This window comes from Equus caballus, chromosome 23, assembly GCF_041296265.1.
Source record: "Equus caballus isolate H_3958 breed thoroughbred chromosome 23, TB-T2T, whole genome shotgun sequence".
Taxonomy (NCBI): Eukaryota; Metazoa; Chordata; class Mammalia; order Perissodactyla; family Equidae; genus Equus; species Equus caballus.
This window is the reverse complement of record NC_091706.1, coordinates 68,265,629-68,288,488: the sequence shown is the minus strand read 5'-3', so window position 1 is coordinate 68,288,488 and position 22,860 is coordinate 68,265,629. Positions and strand designations below refer to the sequence as shown.

General features: G+C 55.7%; 1 protein-coding gene across 2 annotated transcripts in view; it reads right to left on the bottom strand.

The window, feature by feature from the left end:
• The window catches only part of BICD2 (BICD cargo adaptor 2), a 50,232-nt gene extending 32,537 nt beyond the window's left edge, over window positions 1-17,695 (bottom strand). Inside the window, exon 1 of one of the 2 annotated variants that reach the window (XM_023627619.2) lies at window positions 17,314-17,695. In XM_023627619.2, the coding sequence (XP_023483387.1) occupies window positions 17,314-17,553 (240 nt within the window). In that variant the 5' untranslated portion in view covers window positions 17,554-17,695. The remainder of the gene's footprint in view (window positions 1-17,313) is intronic. The other variant, XM_023627618.2, reaches the window with a different exon arrangement.
• Between the last annotated feature and the right edge of the window lie 5,165 nt (window positions 17,696-22,860).

Below are 22,860 nucleotides of genomic sequence, written 5' to 3'. Positions count from 1 at the left end.
ATGGGCTCTCGGCCCACACCCTGCCCAGGGCTCTGAAGCTGCCCAGGCCTGGCGAGCCCCGACACGGCCGGCGAGCCCTGGCCTGAGGTCAGCCCAGTCTTGCTTCAAGTTCACCCACACTCATGTGGACGCTGCACAAACACCTGGGGCTGCGGCAGGGGCGTCGCGGGGGCTCCAGGGGCAGGGTTTCAGAGACAAGCATGGGGAAGGGGCCACGTGCCACGGAGCAGCGTGTGACACACAAGACATGCCAGCAGAAGGTCCCGGGCGCTTTGTGAGGCATCTGCCCCTGGCCCAGCACACACCCTCTTCTCTTGGCCCCACTCAGTCTGGGCCTCCCCCAGGAGCCTGGCCTCCCTCTCCTCGAGCTCCCCACGCCACCCCCAGACTGGCGTTGAGAGTGACCAGTGCTGTTCACAGCGCACCCAGCCTGTCCCCAAATAAGAATCATCTGACTGAATCCAACAGTCCAGTCCCCTAGGCAGGGGGAGCAGAGGGACACTGGGGACTGGGAGGTCTTGGCAGGAGGAACCTGGAGGCTGGGCCCAGACCATGCCAACAAGAACACGGAGGCAGGTGGGAGGACCAGAGGTCCAGGCCAAGTGAACCCCAAATCCAGGGGAGGGTGCTGGTGATGTGCATGGGGCGTGGCAGGAGTGGCTGCCCCAGAACTGCTGGCAGAGCAAGGACAAAGACAAGCAGGGAGCAGGGGGAGGGGCCCCCAAGAACCCAAGGAGGGCCGATGCCGCTTGGACCCGGGGCCCGGGGCGGTGCGGCCTCAGCTGCAGGCGCCAGGAGAGCAGGATGCGCAGGTGGAGCAAGCGCAGGGCTCCTGTACCACAGCTCCCACTGGGCCTGCCGGGCCGCAGACAAGAGCCGACCACTGACCCCTTGTGAGGGTGGGGTCTTAGCAGGCGTGGGGTTCCCACGAGGACATTCACACAGCAAACCAAACCTCTGCTTCCCCCGAAGCTGGGACCCGCCCCCCCCCCCTACAGTGGACGGGCAGCCCCCTCTTGCCTCCAGAGCTGGTATTGCTGACTGGTATCAACATGCCGAGACTCCCGATGCCCCCAGGAAGAAGGCGGCATGCGGGGGCCCCAGACACCAGCCTGTGCTCTGCCATCCAAGGCCAGGCCTGGGTCCCCACCACCCCAAAAAGGCTAAGATCCAGAGAGAGAAGCAGAGATAACAGTCACGGACAAGGGGCTTCCACAGATCTACTGATGAGAAGCACTCCTAGACCACGGGTTGGCACACTGCAGCCCCACGGGCCACATCAGGCCCAGGCTTGGTTCTGCAGAGGCGGTGCACTGGAACACAACTCAATGGGGAAGCTGGCGCGGGCCAGCGTGAGGCTGGGCCACTGCCTTGAGAGTGTGGGCGCCAGGCCTGGGGCTCAGAGGGCCGCTGGGTCTGAGGTCCACACTGGGCCAGCAACCCGATGGAGCCTGAGAGCCTGGTGCCCACAGGAGTGTGTGGACCTTCGAGACAAAAGGCCCCATCCTCCTCTCCCTAACCCACCGTGCTCAGGATACAGGTCTCCAAAATGCCTTGGGCCTAGACCCTGCCCCACCCCCAGGGGAAGAGCCCGAAGTCCCCGTGAGAGGGGGCATCCGGGGCAGGGATAAGGACAGGAGGGAGGGGACAGGGAAGCAAAAAGAAGAGACTCCAAGCAGCTCCACACACTCAGTACCAGAACCTGTATTAGTCAGGGCTCCCCGAGGAACAGAACCAAGAGGATGCACGCAGATGCACCTAAGAGGAGATTCATGCTAGGAACCAGCTCAGGCAGGTGCGGAGGCTGGCAGCCCCATGATCTGCTGTCTGCACGCTGGAGACCCAAGAGCCCGTGCTGCAGCCAGTCGGAGTCCAAAGGCCCGGGAACCAGGAGCACCCATGCCCACGGGCAGAAGGCGGACGCCCCAGCTGGAGGAGCGAGTGTGGGAACTGGCACCTCCTCCACCTCCTGTCCATTTGGGCCCCAACAGACTGGATGATGCCCGCCCACACTGGGGAGGCACCTGCTGAACCAGATGCTAACCTCTTCCAGAAACACCCTCACAGACACACTCAAAAACGATGTTTCACCAGCTACCTGGTGTCTCTCAGTCCAGCCAGGAGACACATAAATTAACCATCACACAGGCGTGGGGTCTGTTGCAGTGACCCTCAACTCCATCACTGTGCGAAAGCAGCCATAGACAACAGCCGCAAAAATGGGCAAAAGCAGACCAGGTGGACGACCACATGTGTCCTGAAGGCAACAGTCTGCTGACCCCAGGACCGGCCAGCACCTCGTCGTCACCCGGCACTCACTTTCTGTGGCTCATTACAGGAACACGGTTAAGTTCAGGCTGGAAGGGCCCGTCCCTGAGCCCAGCGCAGGGGAGGACTTGTGCATCAGATCAGAGCCTGGAGGGATGGGGTGCTCCGGGTGCAGGGTCAGGTGCAGCAAGAGCCCAGAGGCAGCACAAGGTGGGCTAGGAGGGGACCAGGCCTTACACCTGCCACTAAGCCCTGGACAAAAAGCCCCCTTCCTTCTCGGCCACAGCAGGCCCCAGAACCCACTGGGCAGGAGGGAGGTGTGGGCACTGTGGTGCTCGCTGCCTGGGCCCCCAAACTGGCTGTGAGTCGGGGTGAGTCCCTCCCCTCACGGAGCCTGGCTGCGGATTGGGCTGTGTGCAGAATGCACAGTCCAGTGCTGACGCAGCTGTTGGGACCTGGGCCCCAAGAGAAATAAGCCACGTCGAGTCCAGTGAGGAGGAGTGCCAGGGCATGAAGAGTGAGCCCTCGAGTGGCTGCCCCTCACAACATGGGTGGCCAGTTCTTGAGGCCCCCCAGAGAGGTGTATCTGCTCTGCAGCAGCCTCACTGTCCACCCCATCAGAACAGTGTGGGTATCTGTGCAGTGCACATGGTCATGGTCCTAGTTCACAGAGGGTCCCTTAGTCTCTGACACACCCATATGGGACGGGCCCAGAGACAGGTGCGAGGGGACGCAGAACAAGCCCTGTCCTCCCTCCAGTCGGGGCCAGCTCCCTGGAGAAGGCCTGCAGCAGCAGGGCAGAGAGCAGTGGAACCAGCCTGCAGTTGCTGTTTAGTGAGGAAGCACTGTGCGTCCACACGGAACCCTACCAGAAACACATGCCAACAATCTGTGCACTCAGGCAACAGCACCTCATGACACAAACGCCAAGTGACACACACCCGAGCACTGTGGGGCTGCCTCGAGCAGGCGATGACAAGCAAGCCAGAGCTAAGGGGCAGAACCAGACATCACCCCCACACCAGCATCAGAGGGCAGTCCTGGGACACTGACAACAAGCCGCCTCTCCCTCTGTGGGGCTATGGGGGGGGCCTCGGGCTGTACTGCTATGATCTGTGTAGTTCCCATATTTTCTTACACTCCAACAAAAGCTCATTTTAATAAAAAAAAAAACAGTGCAATATGACAATTATCAAAACTACTATAAATAGGGTTTAAACATAAACGGAAAGTAAATTATATCTCAATAAAAAGTAAACAAAGTGGTTTCTCAAACCGAATATTGAAATAGAATCAAACCATTATAAAAAACATCCGAAGCCACCCAACAATAAGGACCCAGTATCTGAAATGCTATCCAAATGCACAGCACTAGACAGACAGATGCTCAGAGGACAAGCGGCAGATGAGCGGGTGTGCCCAGGTGGGGCGCAGGCACACCTGATGTCTGTGCTCTACTGCACAGAATCCGTCCCGAGACTCACAGAACCCAGACCCAATGTGCCCCAGGTCTGAATTACAATGTGCCCCAGGGAGCCCAATTACTCACTACATACGAAACTGAAGGTATCAGAGACATGATGAAAGATCAACTTTCCATAAATGCACTTCAGCAAAAACCTGACACGAGAATGCAAAGTTCAGGCAGGAAACGGGGCAAGAAGTGGACTGCAGGTTCACCCCAGGCCACAGCCCTCCAATCACCCCAAACAGTAGCACAGCCTTGCTGGCAGCTGGAGAGAACTCACTTCAGATGGGATGGGGCTGGGGGAGAGGGGTGTGAGAAGGGCTGGAGCCAGCAATCCACAGCACTCATCCACACAGAGGTCCTGGGGAAGACCCCAGCACGAGGGGCGCTTACACAGCACCCACACTCGGAGCGGCTCCAAGGCCCGGCGCACGGCCCCGCCCCTGCTCGGTGGGTCAGCTCTGCCCCCACACTCCAGGCCCCCTGCACCCTTCTAGCTCTGATGGGGTCTGGGAGGAGATGAAGCAGCTGGGAGGGGCCCCAGGAGGGAACAACCCAAGGTCTGTGCACGTCACAATGTGAGCCCATCAGCTTTGTTCACAGGAGGGACCTGCTTTCACAGGGGAGCAACCAAACTCCCAGAAGCAGCAAGGTGGCAAGAGAGGTAGAGGAGAGGTGGCAGGGATCAGAGGCAGAACCAAGACCTGGCCTGTGGCCCGCTGCTCAGCTGCCCAAGCCTCAGAATCATCTGGGAGCCAGAAACATGGTTACAAGTGCAGGCACACCTGCCAGTTGGCCCCTCCATCTCTGGGTCTCCAGGTCTCGGGCCCTGGAATCTAGAATGTTCTGGCTGACTGGGGCAGTGCCTGTTAATCCCCAGATCTGGCTGAGGCTGGTCATGCTAGTCCCCGGCCCTACTTCACAGGACTCAGGGAGATTGTCTCCATCCTGGCACGGCCCGGCCGCCCTCAGCGCTGGGGGACTGAGGCGGCAGAGCCCGTGAAGGGCCTGGCCTTCTCACCAGGGGACCAGGTGGCCGTCTGTGCATGTCCGTCCTGGACAAGGGGAGACGGGTCCGCTCGCGTGTGTCACTGAGAGAGGTGAGAGCCAGGGCCACAGGGCCTTGTGCACGGGTGTGCACAGCGGCCGTGCTCCCAAGCACCAGACCCAGTGACCTGCTGTCCTCCAAGGGGAGGTGTTGGTGACTCAGCCACCACGACTCGCAGGCCACTCAGAGAGAAGGTGACTGCCGACACGCACAACTTTGACACCCCTTGGAGGTGCAGACACAAAGGCCAGCTGGGGCAGCCCACCAACCCGGAAGTCTGGAGCAGAGCCTGACCACGGCAGGAGGGCCGCAGGGCTGCCCGGGCTGGGAGGCATGTGTGGGAGACCCTCACCGCGGGGTAGCCACAAGAGCGCAGACAACTCTGCATCTTCTGACAGGTAAATGATGCTGCAGTGTTGAAAACGAGAGCCACTTAGAAGACAAAGTCATCTGGGAAGCAGTCAGAGTTGCTCCAGAAGCATCTGACCTTGAGGTCAGAGGCGGCCTGAAAAACGCAGCCCGCCACTGCCAGAGGAGCTCAGGGTGGCCAGTCTGGGGGACAGCAGGTGGCAGGCAGGAGACACGCCAGGGGCTACCCGGAGCTGCCTCCTTCCCTGCAGAATTCCCCGCGTCCAACGCCACACTCTGGCTGGTGCACTATCACTCCAGTTCAGACACAGGGAGCGGGTGCGGGAGGCAGGGCCAGAACCCCCAGACACACGGTATGGGCCAGGGCAGTGGGGCAATGCGGCTTCTCACACAGGGGTGGGCCTGGTGTGGGGGAACGCCAGCACTGGTGCACCAGGCACCCTCTGCCTGGCACTGAGTCTGCGTTTTCTCTGGGGTGCAGAGCTGGAGTGGGCAAGCCCACACCTGGCAAGCAACAGGCACTCAGTAAACACCTGTGGAGAGACTGGAAGACTGGGAGGACATGGGGACACCACAGGATGGTGTGGGGTGACAGGCCCACATTACGAGTGGGTGAACAAGGACAGCAGGTCCAATGAATGGACAGGTGCTGGGGGGTCTGCTGGGGAGCTGGGGACAGGCCCTGTAGGTGTCTCCTCGTTATCCCTCTTCCACCGGTGGCAGGGGACACAGCCCCAGTGACTCAGCAGCAAGAATGGCTCCCAGGCTCCCCATCTACCTTGGTCTGCCTCAGCTCACAACACCTCCAGAGAGGGGTCCTCTCCAGGCCCAGTCCAGGGCAGCTGGTGGTCCCCAACCTGTCCACAGACACGGGGGGGCTCTCCGATCAGCTCATGCACAGGGGCCGGCAGTACTCCTAGGTCCCAACTGTGGAACAAGGTGGAGAGATGTGGATAAATCCTACAACCGTGCAGACGCAAGCAGAGTGACGCTCCACGCACGTGGCAGGGAAGGCTCAGACCCCACAAGTAAGCTGCAGCAGAAGGGCGGGGCCCCAACTCCTCTTCCCACTGGCACCCTTCCAGGAGCGTGACACTCCTGACTCGATGAGTCTGAGTGTGGCCCATGCTGCGGGATTTCTGAAAGCTCCTGGGGGACCTCAGGAGATGTCATGTCCCACACTGGCTCCACACACACTTCCACGGAACCCAAGTCAGCTCAGAAACTAGAAGAGACCCGTCTCCTAGCCAGGCCCTCATGCACCCACCAATCACCCAAAGGGACCACCGGGAACACTCCCTGAGACCTCAGCTCACCACCCTCAGCCGGTTCTTCCCATCCACTCCCACCTAGGGGGGCTCCCATCCCCCTCAGTGAGTCTCCTGAGCGGGAGGGGGGCTGGAGGGGGGTCTGACTCAGGCCCGCAGGCATTTTCAAGGCACCCTGGAAGGCCAGCTACCACCCTAAGGAGACAGAAGTGGGCATGACTCTCATGTGACCCTCAGGACAGCCTGCAAACTGGAAATCTTTATCACTCTTGTTTCACAGGTGAGCAGATGGGCTCAGGAAGGCCAGAGGATTTACCCGCGTGGTACCACAGGGCTTCTCACTCCAAAACCACTTTTCTTCTCTGTAGCCAGGTGCTTCCCAGAGCTGGGGTGTCCCAAGGTGGGTGATGTGTGCTGGGGAAGGGGTTGAGCTGACTCAAGGATCCCTGACAGCCTCACCTGGCAGAGGGGCAGCAGGGAGGAGCCGGGAAGGCTGCAGGAGAGGGCGGGACCTCCTGGGGCCAAGGGGCAGGACAGAGGCTGCAGGCACACCTGCACACACTGTGCCCAGCGGACAACCCTCATCCGTCAGCCCAGCACGCCAAGAGCCCACCCCACCCAGACCCCCTCCCAGGCCCAGGAGGGGCAAGTGCCTGCCATCTGTCCTCCACAGGCTGCCCTGCCCACATGTGGCTTCCAGCCTCAGTTTCCCATGAGGGTCAGAAGAAAGGACCTGAGGGCCAGCGCCCACACAGGGATAGAGTGGGCTGCGGTGGTTGTCGTGGCCCCGCCGTCCATCTGCTCACGCTCGTCCCATCGCCCGCCGAGCTCCCCAGCCAGCCTGGGCTGTGTCCAAGCACTAAGCTGCCTTTAGAGACTGGGATCCGCTCCTGGGCGGGAGGGATTTAGCCAGCATCGGCCCCGTTTAGAGGAGATTACACGCTGATTGCTCAGGGTCAGCAGACAGGCTGCTGGCCAGCGAAGCCCTGGGGCTGGTGGTGGTCCCCACAAGCCCCGGCTCTTCTGCCCAGGGACACAGAGGCCATGCCTGGGGCCTGTGGACAAGCCTGTCTTCCACAGCAGCTGGCTTCCAGACACAAACCTCCATTCAACGGCTGCAGTGAGGGCAGCAGGGGCAGCTGCCTGCCCGTCTGTCCCAGGCCACGGAGGATGGCTCGGCAGGCACAGCTGTCAGAAAGACGCCATGGTGGCAATGCCACAAGAGCAGCCCAGGAGCTCTCATGTCACCTCCCACCTCAGCACGTCTCCACACTCACCAGGCCCGTTCTGGGAAGGGACACTCAGCTAGCCTCACAGTCAGCAAGTGGCCCGAGACTCTAAGTCAGGCCATGTCCCTGTAAGGACTCGGAATTTGCAGCTTTGGGGATGAGAGTGGAGCCTGTGGAGAGGTGGGCGTGGGCTGCGATGCTGACATGATGCTCACCTCTGCCCAGAGAGGCTCTGAAGGCAGACGGGCCTGTCAGCAGCTGCAGCCAAGGTGAGAGAAAGGGTCTCAGGGGCGGAGTGCCCCTACATCTGACATTCCGTCAGTCACCCCAGCAGGGTGCCCAAGGGACCAAGAGAGGTTCCCACATCCCGAGGAACTGAGGACTCTGCTATGCCCATGAAAAGAGGTGAGAACTTGAGGATCAGGGCAGGACAGCCTGGACCCTCTGTTGAAGCCAGGCGTCTGGTCTCCCAGCCTCTCCCTTCCTCCTACACACCGAGGTCACCTGGAGGAGTGAGGCCTGCGGGATCCTTCCTGTGCTGTCTTTGACTGCCACACGTGCATGCAGACGTACGCACACAGGCACGTATGCACATGTCCACTCTGTCCCAGCGCAGGCACGGGGGCTCACCATGCGCTGCTCCTAACTCATCCTGGGCACTGGCTTGTGCAGAAGCCCAGGGCCATATTGCAGCCCACACAGCTGCAGTACCGCTCCAAGTCGCAGCAGCCGCCCAGCAAACCACAGCCAAGGAAAGTGCTTCTGGCCCAGGCGCACTCCAGCTCCCAGCCTCACTGTCCCACCTGGGTCCTGAAAACAGAAGGCATTCTAGACTCAGCCGGCGCAGGCACAGAGAGCCTCCACAGTGGAGGCGAGAGACATGGATACCCAGAGAGAACAGGGGAGGAGGTGTGCGTGGCAGCAAAGCCTGCGGAGACCCCGCCTCCCCAGCCTGGCATCTGGAGCACACCCACACCGACCACAGATCCAGTGAGTCCTGCAGACCCGTCCCGAGGCCAGTGAAGAAGAGAGCAGGCGTCTCTGGGATGGAGTCCAACCCGAGCGCCCCAGGAGGGGCCAGAACGGGGCACGGCAGGGCAGAAAGGGTCTCCCAAGGGTGGCGGGCACCTGAAACGACAGTGGAGGCACCCGACACCAAATGGGGCACATATGTCACACTTTCGGAGGGACCCACAGGGCAAGCAGCTAGTGAACGCCCGAGCGGGAGCTGATCGCAAGTCTGACCAGTGGCCATCTCCACACCCTCCCCTGACTGCTGCCTGGGTCAAATGCACAAGGCCAGGAAGCTAGCAGCTCACCAGGAGGTTCACCAGGAGCCAAGCCGACACCGACAGGCTGAGCCCAGATGGAAGTCCCAGGGACCTCCTGAAAGCACAGGGCACAAAGACACAGAAGGAGCACACTCTTCTTTTGTCAAGAATCTAACCAACTCGACCAGTGACTTTTCTTTTCAACCATGTGCATTCTATTACTTCTCAAGGTTAAAAAAAAGGGACTCTCCCTGACTGATGGTGACCATGATCAGCCCCGCCAGTCCCAGGCTGAAGACCCAGCCAGCAAACCCTGCTCAGGAGTGCAGACCACACAACACAAACCACAGGGCCTAAGGGAAAGACTTATCAGTGACACGTAAAATGAGAGAAACCCAATAAAACCAGAACACACGATCAGGACAGCGGGGTACTGGCAAAAGGATAACCGCATGGATCAACGGGCCAGGAGAGAGCGCCCAGTAGGCGAGCACACACACGACCAACTGATTTTTGACAACAGAGCAAAAAGCAATTTCATAGAAAAAGGATAGCCTCTTCAACAGCTGGTGCTGGAACAACCAGACATCCACATGCAAAAAAGTGAATCCGGACACAGACCCTAGACCTTTCACAAAAACTAGCTAGAAATGAACCACAGACCTAAATGTTAAATGCAAAACTTACAATTTGTAGACAAAAACACAGAAGAAGCTATGTGACCTTGGGTTTGGTGATGAAGATCTTAACACCAAAAACATGATCTATGAAAGCAAAGTGGCATTAAAAGTAAAAATTCTGGGGCCGGCACAGTGGTTAAGTTCACACATTCTGCTTCTTGGCGGACCAGGGTTTGCTGGTTTGGATCCTGGGTGCAGACACGGCACCACTTGGCAAAAGCCATGCTGTGATAGGCATCCCGTGTATAAAGTAGAGGAAAATGGGCATGGATGTTAGCTCAGGGCCAGTCTTCCTCAGAAAAAAGAGGAGGATTGGCAGTAGTTAGCTCAGGGCTAATCTTCCTTAAAAAAAAAGTAAAAATTCTGCTCTGAAAAACACTGTGAGAATGAAAAGACAAGCCAGAGACCGGGAGAAGATATCTGCAGAACAAGACTTGTGTCCAAAATAGACCAAGAACTCCTAACACTCAACAATAAAAAACAAACCAACTCAATTTCAAAATGAGCAAAAGATCAGAACAGACACCTCACCAAAGAAGACATACAAACAGCAAATAAGCACGTGAAAAGATGCTCCATGTCATGTGTCATGAGGGAACTGCAAATTAAAGCACAATGAGAGGCCACCACACCAACTAGAATGGCAACATCCAGAGCACCAGCACCACCAAGTGCTGCCGAGGACGTGGAGCAGCAGGACTCTCCTTGCAGCTGGTGGGCAGGCAGAGCGGCGCAGAGGCTGTGGAAGACAAGGTTTGGCGGTGTTTATACAACTAAACCCACTCTCACCCTATGATCCAGCGATCGTGACTTTTGGTGTCTGCCCAGATGGGTGAAAACTTACATCCACACAAACACTTGCACATGGATGTTGACAGTAGCTTTGTTCATAATCATCCAAAACTAGAAGCAACCAAGATGCCCAATTTGAATAAACTGTGGTACAGCCAGAGAATGAAATATCATTCTGTGATTTAAGAAAAAATAGAGCTATCAAACCACAGAAAACCATGGATGAATCTTAAATGCTATTTCTAAATGAAAGAAGCCAATCAGAAAGGCTGCACGGTGTATGACTCCAGTCACGCAACATTCTCCAGTCACACAACATTCTAGAAAGGCGCAGCTACGGGGGCAGCAAGGCAGCAGTTGCCGGGGTTCGTGGGGCAGGGCAGGGGGTGAACAGGTGACGCACAGGGGGGTTTTCTGAGGCAGTGAAACTATTCCGTATGACACTGTAATGGTAGACAAACGACACTATGCATTTCTCAAAACCCAGATAACAGCACAAAGAGTGAACCTTAATGTATGCAAATTTTAAAAAATCATTTAGGAGGCCAGTGGATCTCAGAACGGAATACAGAATGTGGGAAAACAATCTAACTGTTTTACAAACGGATGAAACCACCTCACTGAAGGGATGGGGAACAAGGTGCTTCTTAAGTAACTTATTGGGAAACGAGCAGCATGGATAAGACCAAAGGCAAAAGGAACTGCACATAAGCACTGTGCTCTAATTGACAGACTATTTCCCAAGGAGGTACAGATCAGCACTTCTGACTCCACTGTGAGGTGTGCTGGACAAGGCGGTCATGTGACTGTGGCTGTTGGGGAGCCAGGTGTCTCACTGGTGGACGGAGGTTACAGATGAGCAAGGGGAGGCAGAGGGATCGATCCATGTGGGGAGGGGACACAGCTGGAGACATCAGTGTGAACTCATGCTGAGCTTAGCATACACACAGGTGGCTGCATCTGAACTGTTCATAGATGTGTGTGTAAATTTGTGCCAGTGTACACACATCTGTCTCCTGGCTCTGTCAGCCAAGAGGGCCCAGCAGCAATGAGCACACCCAGCACCCATGTCTTGGCTTCTAACACCTTTCTCCGATAAGGGAACCAGGGCTCCTTGAAGAAACAGCTGATTCCAGGGGCAGGAAACACACAGGATGAGCCTGGAGCATCTTGTAGTGCTCAAAACGAAAGGGAGGGAGGGAACATGGGAAGGAAGGAAGGAAGGAGGGAGGGAGGGAAGGAAGGAGAGGAAGAGGGAGGGAGGGCAGGAAGGAAGAAGGGAAAGAGACAGAAGGAAGGAAGGAGGGAGGGAAGGAAGGAAGGAGGGAAGAAAGGACAGAAGGAAGAGGGAAGGTGGGAGGGAGGAGGGTAAAGCAGGGAGGGAGGGACAGAGGAAGGAAGGAAAGAGGGAAAGGAGGGAGGGAGGTAGGAAGGAGGGAAGAAAGGACAGGAGGGAGGGAGGAAGGAAAGGAAGGACAGAAGGAGGGAAACAATCACAACGATGGTATGTCAAAAGGCAGAGCAGCCAAATGGAAGAGCTGCCAGGGGCCATAGCTGGAACAAGTTGAGCAAGGAAATAAAGCAGCATTAGATCATAGTCCAAACATAAAATAAACACCCATGAGTCTGTACCAATATAAATGAATGGATGAACAAATAAATAAAGGGGAAGAGACAAGCCTCCCATGCAGAAAAATTCCAAGTAATGTATGTAGATTCTTCCCCTCGAGGAGGGGAGCATACTCCCTACTCCTTGGGTGGGGGCTGTGCAGTTTCAAGGGGGGAGCACCTTGACAGTGGAGGCGCCCAACTGACACGTCAGCTGGGGGATCAATGCCAAGGTCAGCATCAACAGAGATGAGTCACGGACCCCTGACAGGCGTGAGGAGAAGGGCACTTCACCCCGTGGTCCTCCTCCCTAAACCCATAGCCCCAGTCTAATGATGACAAAAACATCAGACGGATCCCAACTGAGGGACACTGGACAAAATATCTGACCAGTCCTCCTCAAGGCTGTCAGAGTCGCCACACACAAGGGAGGCCTGAGAAACTCAACAGCAAGGGCCTGGGGACCCACGAGGACTAAGTGCCCTGCAGGGCCTGGATGGGGTCCTGGGCAGGGAGAGCTCAGGGAGGAGGAGGAAGGATGGACTCAAGTTAAGATGTGCATTGCTGGCAGTCATCAACTGTACCAAACGCTCCGCAGTGGTGAAGACGTCAGAGACGGGCAAAGGGTGGTGGGCACACAGGGACTCTGAACCATCTTTACCGTTTTCCTGTAAATCTAAAACCATTCTCAAGCAGCTTACTTTGAAAAATCAATGAAAAAAGGCAGGACAGCTGTACACGTGTTAACCAGTTTAAAAACAGAAACCCTGCAACCCAGGCAGGCTGCATCTCGACAAGGCCCGAGGCCTGGCACCGGGCGTGTGTCTCGAGGGAGGCAGGCCTCCGAAAGGGGACGGAGAGCAGGCGGGCAGGTCGCAGGAGCAGGTTCTGCGCTCACCTGGCATCTCCTGGGAACTCAGTCACACAGAAGCACATGCTAAACTCTCATCGTGCTCATGCTGCTCCCTCAAATGTCGACCACTCTGGAACAAACTCCTGTTTTCAAAACAAGTGTCATAGCAGGAGAGACTGCTTCACAGAAGAAATCAATCAAACCTGACAGGCCAGACACCACTTCTCCCTCACCACACTGGCCAGGAGGACAAAGTCAGAAGACACCGGGTGCTGGTGAGAACGCAGACTTGCTCGTCCACTGTGAGGCTGCCCCGCCCGAGTGAGTGGAATGTCCACATTCCCAGCCTCTGCGCCAGGCGACGGGGTGACAGCAGGCAGGGCCGGGGGAACACAGCTGTAGAAAGCCTGCCTGGTGCGCCCCCTTCCAGGGGCCAGCATCCCCTCTGACCACCCAGGGAATCCCTCAGGCTGGTAGACAAGCCGAGACCTCTGCAGTGCATGCCAGACAGAGTGTGAGTGGGCCCAGGCAGCAGAGGACAGGAGCCTGCAGACTGGGGTCCCCGGCTGCCCTGATGCCGTCACGGAGGGAGAACTGCTCCACTGCCAGGGCTTCAGGGAGGAAACCAAGGCCCAGGGAAGGGACCGCTCAGGGCCACATCACATCTTGCTGACACACAGCCCTCACACTGAGCCCTGGCGCTCCCACCTGTGGAACGGGGACCTGACAGCTCCTCCCTCCTGGTGCAGACGGAGCTGGGCACCTCCCAGCATCACAGTCAGGACACACTGGACAGGGACCACGAGCCCCGAGGCAGGCAGAGTAGGCACAACAAAGACTGGGCTGACAGGTGAACTAGAGGGCGGCAACACTCAGCCATGCAAGAGCTAGGTTTGCGTCAGCAGAAGGCAGCATGCGGCCAATTTTTTAAAAAAGCAAAAGGAAAGAAAAGACAAGAGTGAGGTGCCTCGCCTGCAAGAGCAGGTGGGACGGTGACCCCAAGGGCTGGTGTGGGGACTGCAGGGTCAGCAGGCATGGGGAGGTACAACAGGAGCAGCTCACCCACAGGGGAGAGGCTGTAGGACTAAATGGGCGTGACTTCCACACAAGGACTCGGATGGAAACTAGTACTGAGGACCCTTCTAACTCGTCTGGGCTCTCGGCCTTCCTCAGTCATTCCCTCCCTGCAGCTCTGCTTCCCCATCCTCTGGGAGAGGAGACTACAAGACGGATGGGAGGGCGGGCGGGAGGAGCAGAGAGAACAGAGTAGCCGCTCCCACCAGCCCTGACCACCCCCACTCCCCCACTTCATGCAGCTGCTGAGCCTGCAGGATGGGAGGGACATCCAGGAGCTGGGCTCAGACAAGTCCCGAGGTGGCAGAGAAGGTTCCCAGAAGCGTCCAGGCTTGAAGGGCAGGCAGGGCTTCAGGAGCTGGGTGAGCGCAGTGAAGGCAGTGGGACAGACAAGGGCTGCTCCAGACCACACTAGGACAAGGAGCAGAGCCCAGGTGACTGTGGGGACAGTAGGGAGGGGATGCAGGCCTGAGCGAGGGGGAGGGAAGGCACTGCTGACGCTGAATCAGGAAGCACTGGCCGTGGGCCGGCCGTGCCCAGCCTACGCTGCCTCAGCTCAACAAACTCCATCCACTGCTTCCCCAGGATGGAAGCGCACTGCACAGACCAGTGCCTGAGGTGGCACCAACAGCAACAAGGGTGTCCAGACCTGGTCTTCCTGCTCTCTCTGGGAGCCCAGCGAGGGTGGGGCTGAGAGTGCACCAGGACCCTGCCCCTGGCCTGCCCTCCACCCGTCATGTCCCCACAGAAACCACCCACTCCCCTGCAGGTAGGAGCTGCCCACCCAGCACACCTGCCCCACTGAAGGTACAGCTGAGGACAAAGAGTGGGGCATCCCACGGCCACTCAGGACAGGAAATACTACATGGTTGACTAAAACCTGTCAGATTGTCTTCCCCACTATGGCGGAGAGCAGGAACAGTGGGACCTGGGACAGATGGGGGCCCTTATTAAGCCAGGTTTGATCACCAGCAAAGTAATTAGGCAAAATGGGCCAGTGGGTGCCCCCCAAATACACACCATTGTATTAGCAGGACCCGGACAGGGCCACAAACACATTCACCGAGGGAGAAGGGCTGCAGGGCCAGCTCCACCACACACCAGCCCACCACAGGACCTTCCGCAGCTCGAACCCACTCACCCGGGACCAGCCAGCCAGTGTCCCTCCCTCTGAGACGGCATTATCTGCACACACTGGGAGAAGCAGAAGCTCCTCCGTGCGCAGCATCATTTCTAAGTAACGGAACCCACTTCAGCTCAAGAAGTAAAGTTTAAGAATAAAAACAATCCACATCTCTAGAGGTGAAAACAAAGACCCAACGAATATTGTCCCCATAAGTCTGCGTTTTTAAAATAAAGATTAATATCTTCAAGCATGACACTAGCCAAAATTAAACATTGGTAAGAGCCCGAGCTGGCACAGCTGCGAGTGAACTGGTGCAAGCTTTCCGGCAGGATCCACTGAGACAGACGCACCTTCCTCTAGCTTCTGCTGGGACCTCCAGCTGAACTGTTCTCATCTCACCCACAACAGGGGAGACTGAGGCTCAGCACTGTGGGGCATCATGTCCAAGGCCATGTGGCCAGTGCGGATGGGAGCCAAGAGGTGACATCAAGCTAAGCACTCAGCTGCCTGGAGAGCACCGGCAGAGAATGCAGGTCTCCCTTCCTCCTGGTTCCCGCAGCCCACCCTCCAGACGCACCCCACAAAACTGAGCCAAGATTCTTACGTTGGCCAAAACGTTTGTGTCTTTGATAGTGAAGAGCTGACAAGTGAAAGATCCCTAAGCTAGAACTAGCCCCATCTACAATAGTCCGTTCTTACAGCACACATGGATGTCAGCTTGTGAACGCAGAAGGGAACTGTGCGCGCTGCCAGAGGCGCTCGGGACAAACTCTGAAGGGAGGACAAGAGCCCAGCCTGCCTCTGAGCTGCGGAGAGGTGAGGCCCATTCCAGAAGATCAGAATGGGGTGAGGGCACTCCTATTCCACATTCTCACAGCTCCCTGGCCTCCCTCTGCGGTGGGTGCATCCCCCCCACCCCGCTTATAGATCCAATGCCAGCAGAGCCTGGCTCAGAGGAGGCACCGATACCTGCTAACAGAGGACAGGACCATGGGTCGGATGACCCACCACTTGCCACCCCCGACCCCACGCCCCCAGTCAGTCGTTTACTGCTGCTAACCGTGCACCTGCTCGCCAGGCAAGGACTTAAGCACCTATGTGGATTAATTCATTCTCTCCTCTTCACTGTCAGAAAAGGCTCCTACTGGTCCCCCAGTGAGGCATGGAGGCTCTGAACAGTCCACACACCTGCCCAAGGCCACTAGGAGCGGAGTTGCCAGGAGGTGGACAGGTGAGGAACCAGCAAGAAGGGTGGATCCTGAGACCAAGGGCCAAGAGCCCACCTGGACAAGGGAAGAGCCAGGTGGGGGAGCAGCCTGCTGTCACAGAAACACACAGGTCAAATGCCTGACACCATACCCGGCCTTTTCAAATACACGACCCTGAGACCAACCCTTTCTGGGTGAGCAATGTTGCACAGAGAGAAGCTAAGGCCCCTGCCCACAGCCACATCACCAGGGGCAGGGCCAGGGTCCAAACCTGGGTGTTCCACCCAGAAACCCACTTCTCCTTCCCCACCCCCTACAGCAGGGCTGGGGAGTCAGGAAGACTGAGAGAAAAACAATGTTTAAATCACCCAGGAGAACTCCTTCAGGAAGGCCTGCCCAGCTCTCCCCTGCCATGCTCTCAAGCAGCCCCGGGTCGAACCTCCTCATCGCGGAGTGGAAACCACACAAGGCTCCCTCCTGACGAACACCCCCAGACCTGTCACCCAAACGCAGGGAAAGGCCTGGGAGAGCGGCTGGGACAGGAAGAGGGCGGGAGAAGCACGGATCCCAGACAAGTAATGATGGTTGTGGGAAGGGCGCCCAGGTGAGCGCTGAGCCGGGAGAGGGGACTGGGGGACCCCAGCCAGCCGGGATGGCCACAGGCAAAGCGAGCCCCCTCCCGGCCTCAGGGAGCTCACCGAAGCCGGTGAAGGCAGCTGCACCAGGAGGAGAGGGGATCTGCTGGAGGTGACGGGGCCGACGCCTGGCCTTTCCCTGCCGGTCACCTGCATCCATCCCACGCCCCCCATCCCCACCGGGAGGCGAAACCGCAGAGGACACACCCCGCGCCCCGAAGCCTGCCCCAGAGCGGGCTACCCAGCGCCCGCCCCCCACACCTCGGCCCGCCGACCCCGGGTGCCCGGTGCTGGCCGGCCTGGCCCGGCGAGGGGTCCGCTCGGCGCAGCAAGGGGGTCGGCCCGGCCCTGTAAGGGGTCGGGGTCGGGGTCGGGGGTCGGAGGTCGGTCGGGGCCCGGCTGGCCCGGCCCCTCACCTCCTTGAGCTGCTCCATCTCGCCGCGGATGGCCTCGTAGTCCACCTCGAGCTCCTCGAACTGCAGCTTGAGCTGGTGCTTCTCCTCCAGCACCGCCAGCCCGTACTCGGCCGCCTGGATCTTCTCGCGCGTGGTCTCGGCCAGCTCGTGCGACAGCCGCTTCACCTCGGCGCGCAGCCACTCAGGCTGCGCCTCCATCACCAGCCGCGCGTACTCCTCTTCCTCGGACGGGGCCGACATGGTGGCCGCGGCCCGGGTCGCGCCGCTCGCACCGAGGCTCTGGCCGGCTCCCGTCCCCGCCGCCGCCCAGCCCGACGGCGCCCGGGCCGCCGCCGCGCAGCCGCAGTGCGCTCCCTGCCGCGCGGGGCACTCTGGGGGCAGTGGTCCCGTCCGCGCGACTGCACGGCCCGCCGTGCCCCGCACGCGCCCGTGATTGGCCCGCGCCCCGCGCTGGGCGGCCCCTCCCATCGCCATCGCCTCGGCCGACGCGGCCCGGGGCATTGTGGGGGCTGTAGTCCCTCCCGCGCGCCGAACTACAAGGCCCGTGGTGCCCCGCGCCCGCCCGTCCCTGCCGTGATTGGCCGCCGTCGCAAAGCCGGAAGCAGTGGTACCTTCCGGGGCCCACGCCCCGGGCCCGCGAGGTCTGGCTGACAGTGGGTCGGCTGGACCGCTAAGGGCATACTCGGGTCTGCGCCGCGCTCCCCTCGTGGAGCTCCCGAGCGTCAGGGGGCCGGGGGCCGGCGGGGCGGGGCGGGGCTGGGACTGCACGCCGACGGGGCGGGCTGCTGGCGGAGACGCGCGGCGCACTCGCGTTCCGGGGACGGGGCAGAAGCCGGCGCGCCAGGGACGATCGCCGAGGGAGGCGACCGCGCGGGGCCGGCGACCCACTCGGGACCCGCCACGCGGCCCCGCGCCGACCCCCGCAGCACGGCTCTCGCGGGGCGCAGGGTCCCCTTGCGATGGTCGTTCCGGGCGCAGACCCCTTGAGACGAGGCAGACACCCTGCCGATCCTCAGACTTCCCCCCTTGCTGGGTTTCGTCGGCGTTTCTTGGCTAAATGAATGGCCATCCTCCTGCTTTTCTGTTCCCATCGTCCCTGCTCCACGCGCTAGCTGTGTGGTCTGGCGAAGGCTGCGTTCGTTAGCCTGCGGATCCGTGGATTCCTGTTTTACTCAGTCCGTCACTCTCCTCGTTGACTCAGATGCTCAGATGGCGGCGCGTTTAGCCGGTGGGAGCTCCTCCAAGCGGGCTCCGTGTCCTTGCAACAGGTCGCAACTTGTGAGCACTGCCTTACTTTCTAGTACCACTTGTTCCCGGATCGTCTTATACTGTCTGTATCCCAGACTTGGAATCAGCCGTTTCTCCAAGGAGCCCTGGTTCCTTTTACTGGTTTAATGTTTCATTTGTATGAGAAGAATGTGTCATAATTTTACTTGCGAAATTAAAAAATAATTTTTAGAGCATTCAGCCACAGTAGGAGTAGGACTCCCAACCAGCTCAGTTTGCCTGGGACCGTCTTGGTTTTAGCACTCAAAGTCCCAAGTTCGGAGAAACCCTCAGGCCTGGGCACGCCCTTCAGCCTCAGTGGGAGAGATGTACCGACAAGAAGGGAGAAGGAACAAGCGACCTATTGGCTATTCACGATCCCTTGAGATTCCATATGAGTTTTAAGAGGGGTTTTTCTATTTCTGCAAAAAATGCTGTTGGGAGTTTGATAGAGATTGCATTGAAGCTGTAGAATGTTTTGAGTAGTATTGTCACCTTAACAATATTGTTTTCCAGTCCGTTTACACTGATTGTCCTTCCATATTTATGTTTTCTTTAATTTCTTTAAGCAATGTTTTGCAATTTTCCCTGTACAAGTCTTTTGCCTCATGGTTAAGTTAATCCCTAACTATTTTTTCAAGTTATTGTAAATGGAATTGTTTCCTTAATTTCCTTTTCAGATTCATTGTTAGTGTATAGAAATGCAACTGATTTTTGTGTGTTGATTTTGTATCCTACGCCTTTGCTGGATAAACTCTTTATTAGCTCTAATAGGTTTTTTTGGCATTAAATCTTTAGGGTTTTCTGTGTATAAGACCATGTCATCTGTGGACAAAGATAATTTTACTTTTTCCTTTCCAATTTGGATGCCTTTTCTTTCTTTTCTTGCCTAATTCCTCTGGCTAGGACTTTCAATACTATGTTGAATAGAAGCACAAAAATGGGCATCCTCGTCTTGTTCCTGCTCTTATGGAAAAAGTTTTCAGTCTTACACCACTGAGTATGATGTTCACCATGGGTTTTCATATATGGCCTTTATCATATTGAGGAAGTTTGCTTCTATTCCTAGTTCATTGAGTGTTTTTATCATGAAAGGGCATTAAACTTTGTCAAAAGGTTTTTTGCATCAATTGAGATGATTGTATGGGTTTTTTTTACTCTTCATTCTGTTAATGTGTTGTATTACATTGGTTGATCTTTATATGTTGAACCATCCTTGCATTCTGGGAATAAATCCTGTTTGGTCATGATGTAGAATCCTTTTAATATGCAGCAGAATTTGGTTGGCTATTGTTTTATTGACGATTTTTGCATCAATATTCATAAGGGATAATTGGTCTATAAGGAGGGTATTTTTAAAGGTATATGAAAATCATCCCACTCCCCTGGTTAAGATGATGGGGCTGCATAGAACTGAACATGACACAATGTTAAGAGGGGGAGGGAACAAGGGAGAGTCCCTGTGCTTGCGACTCTGGAACCGAGCCCTGCACACTCCTGCAGAACTGGGAGGGGAGAAGTGCGATCACAGGGGTTTGAATGGTGTTGGGAGTGTGGGGAATTTTTTTCCTTGAAGATTTTTTAATAAAGGAATTATTGTTAATTTTAGGTGTGATTATGTAAGAAAATGTCTTTTTGGGTAAAAACACATCCTGAAGGACTTATAGGTGGAGGACATAATGTTTGGCATTTATTTTGAAATACTCCAGAAAAAAGGAGAGATGGGGATAATGAAACAAGCAGAAGTTGTTGATGGTAGTTGAAGCTGATTGGGGCGGGGGTGGGGGGGGGGCGCACCCTACTACATTGTGCTCTTGACTTTGGAGTCTTTTGAAATTTTTTTAATAAAAATTTTCAAATGTTTTAATCTTGTAATGATATCATCTTCATAAAGCTAGAAAAGAAAAAAGAGAAATCATTTACTTGTCTGCTCTGAATGTGTCAGGCTGACATCTGAGTGCCACTTGGCTTCTAGGTGGCTGCCCCTGCTAGGGACAGAGTGCCTGACGAGTAGACATGAATTCTGACCTCATGCTTCGACCTACTTCTTATTTTAAGGGGAATCTGCTGGTATCCCATTTGTCAGTTGCTCTTACTTGCCTTTATTTTTTAAAATACTGTTATTGTTTGTAGGTAATATGCACATGTTTAAAATTTCAGTTTAAAAGAACATACAACTACACACCATCAACTTAAATAAATCAGCTAGTTGTTTTATCTGCGGAATGAGTTTATTCAGGAACAACCAAAAGAATTGCAATTCAAGATGTACAAGCTGTGGTGCACAAGTCCAGAGAAACCGAGGAAGGGGCTTGCTTTTATGGAGGAAAAGGGAGTTGACATGGGCTGTAATCAACAAAGAATCCACTGGAGGAAACTGGGAGTCCAAAGTGTGGAGGCTTCTCCTCAGTTGGGTTGCTGCAGTCTCTCATTGACTGAGTTGTTGCTGGGCCATCAGAGAAATCTTCTTTCTGCTGGGTAGTAAAGTAGAAGACACCTTCCTGTTGTAGATGCAAATGCTCCTCTTTCTGGTGGAGTAATTGACGAGGTGTGATAGGGTCTGAGCACCCTCCCTCCAGGCCTTTCCCACTTCAATTTAGTTGAGATTTCCTATATTAATTTTCACAACACCTATCAGGATAGCTAAAATTAAAAAGACAAAAACCCAACAGCAGTGACAGCAACAAATGCTGACAAAGATGTTGAGAAACGAGATCACTCATACACTTTTTGGGGAAGGCAACATGGTGTAGCCACTCTGGAAAACTATTTGGCTTTTTCTTTTAAAACCAAACATGCAGGGGCAGCCTGTGGCCAAGTGGTTAACCTTGAGTGCTCCGCTGCTGCGGCCCAAGGTTTTGCCGGTTCAGATCCCAAGCACGGACATGGCACCACTCATCAAGCCATGCTGAGGTGGTGTCCCACATGCCACAACTGGAAGGAGCCACAACTAAGAATATACAACTATGTACCAGGGCAGCTTTGGGGAGAAAAAGGAAAAAAAAATCTTTAAAACCAAACATGCCATCACCATCGAACTCAGCAATTTTACTCCTGGGCATTTATCTCAGAAAAATGAGAACTTGTGTTCATGTAGAAACCTGTACACAAATGTTCATAGCAGCTTTATTCATAAAACTGGCAAATTGGAAAAAAAACAAAATGCATTTCATTGGGTTAATGGTTAAACAAACTGTGGTAGACCCACACCATGAAATAGTACTCAGCAATGAAAAGAACGAACGATGGATATACACACCACCTGGGTGACTCCCCAGAGAGTCACACTGAGTGAAAAAAGCCGGTCCCCAGAGGTTACCCAGTATATGATTCCATCATGACACTCTCGGAAGGACAAAATTGCAGAGATGGAGAACACATCAGTGGTTGGGTGGGGGACGGTATAAAAGGGCAACAGGAGGGGCCCTGTGGTCACAACTGTTCTGTGTCTCGCCCTGACATGAATATACACTGGCGATGAACTTGCACTCACCACAGGGAGCACATGTAAACCTCGTGGGTTCTGAATTAGAAGGGCGGCTTGTGTCAAACCAGCTTCCCAGTCATGATACTGTACGATAGTTATGAGAAACAGAACTGAGAAAATATGGTGTGCAAAAATTTGATGAGCAAGTTTTTAACCCAAAGTGCTCATTTCCGTCAAAGAGAAAAGAAACTAATAATATTAAAATTATACGTATTTGTACACAAAAAAATACAGAGGAAAGTAAGCTCCCCCACAAGGAGATATACAAGCATATATTTTCATTTAGAAAAATGATAATGTACAGTACACACTGTTTCCCGTCAGCACATGATGTGTGACGGTATATGGTACACACTGTTTCTTGTCCAAATATAATGCGTGATGGTGTTTGTGTTTCTTATCAGCATCTATTTTTAAGGCTGCATAGTACTCCATAGTATACATATGCCATACTTCCACTCCACTGATGGACTTTTAGGTTGTTTTTGGTCTTTTACAAATACACCAGTGCAGCAATAACTGTCTTTGCCCATCATCTTCAAGGCCTGAGCTCTGTCCTTTCCCGGAAGGAGGCCGTTCAGTTAGTGAAGCTGTTGAATTAATACTGCCGCCGCTGTTCAGTGATGTAGCTGCTGGGATGCGAGCTGTTTGGGTGGCCCTCCTAATCCAGCTTCTGACTGTTGAATGGACACCTCTGTCCCTGGGCTTTTCTGCCAAGACCTCACTTCTGTCCTCTGTGCCTGGTAGCGAGGGGTCCTTTTGCTTGAGCCAGGACAGCTCTGGAGAGGGCATTC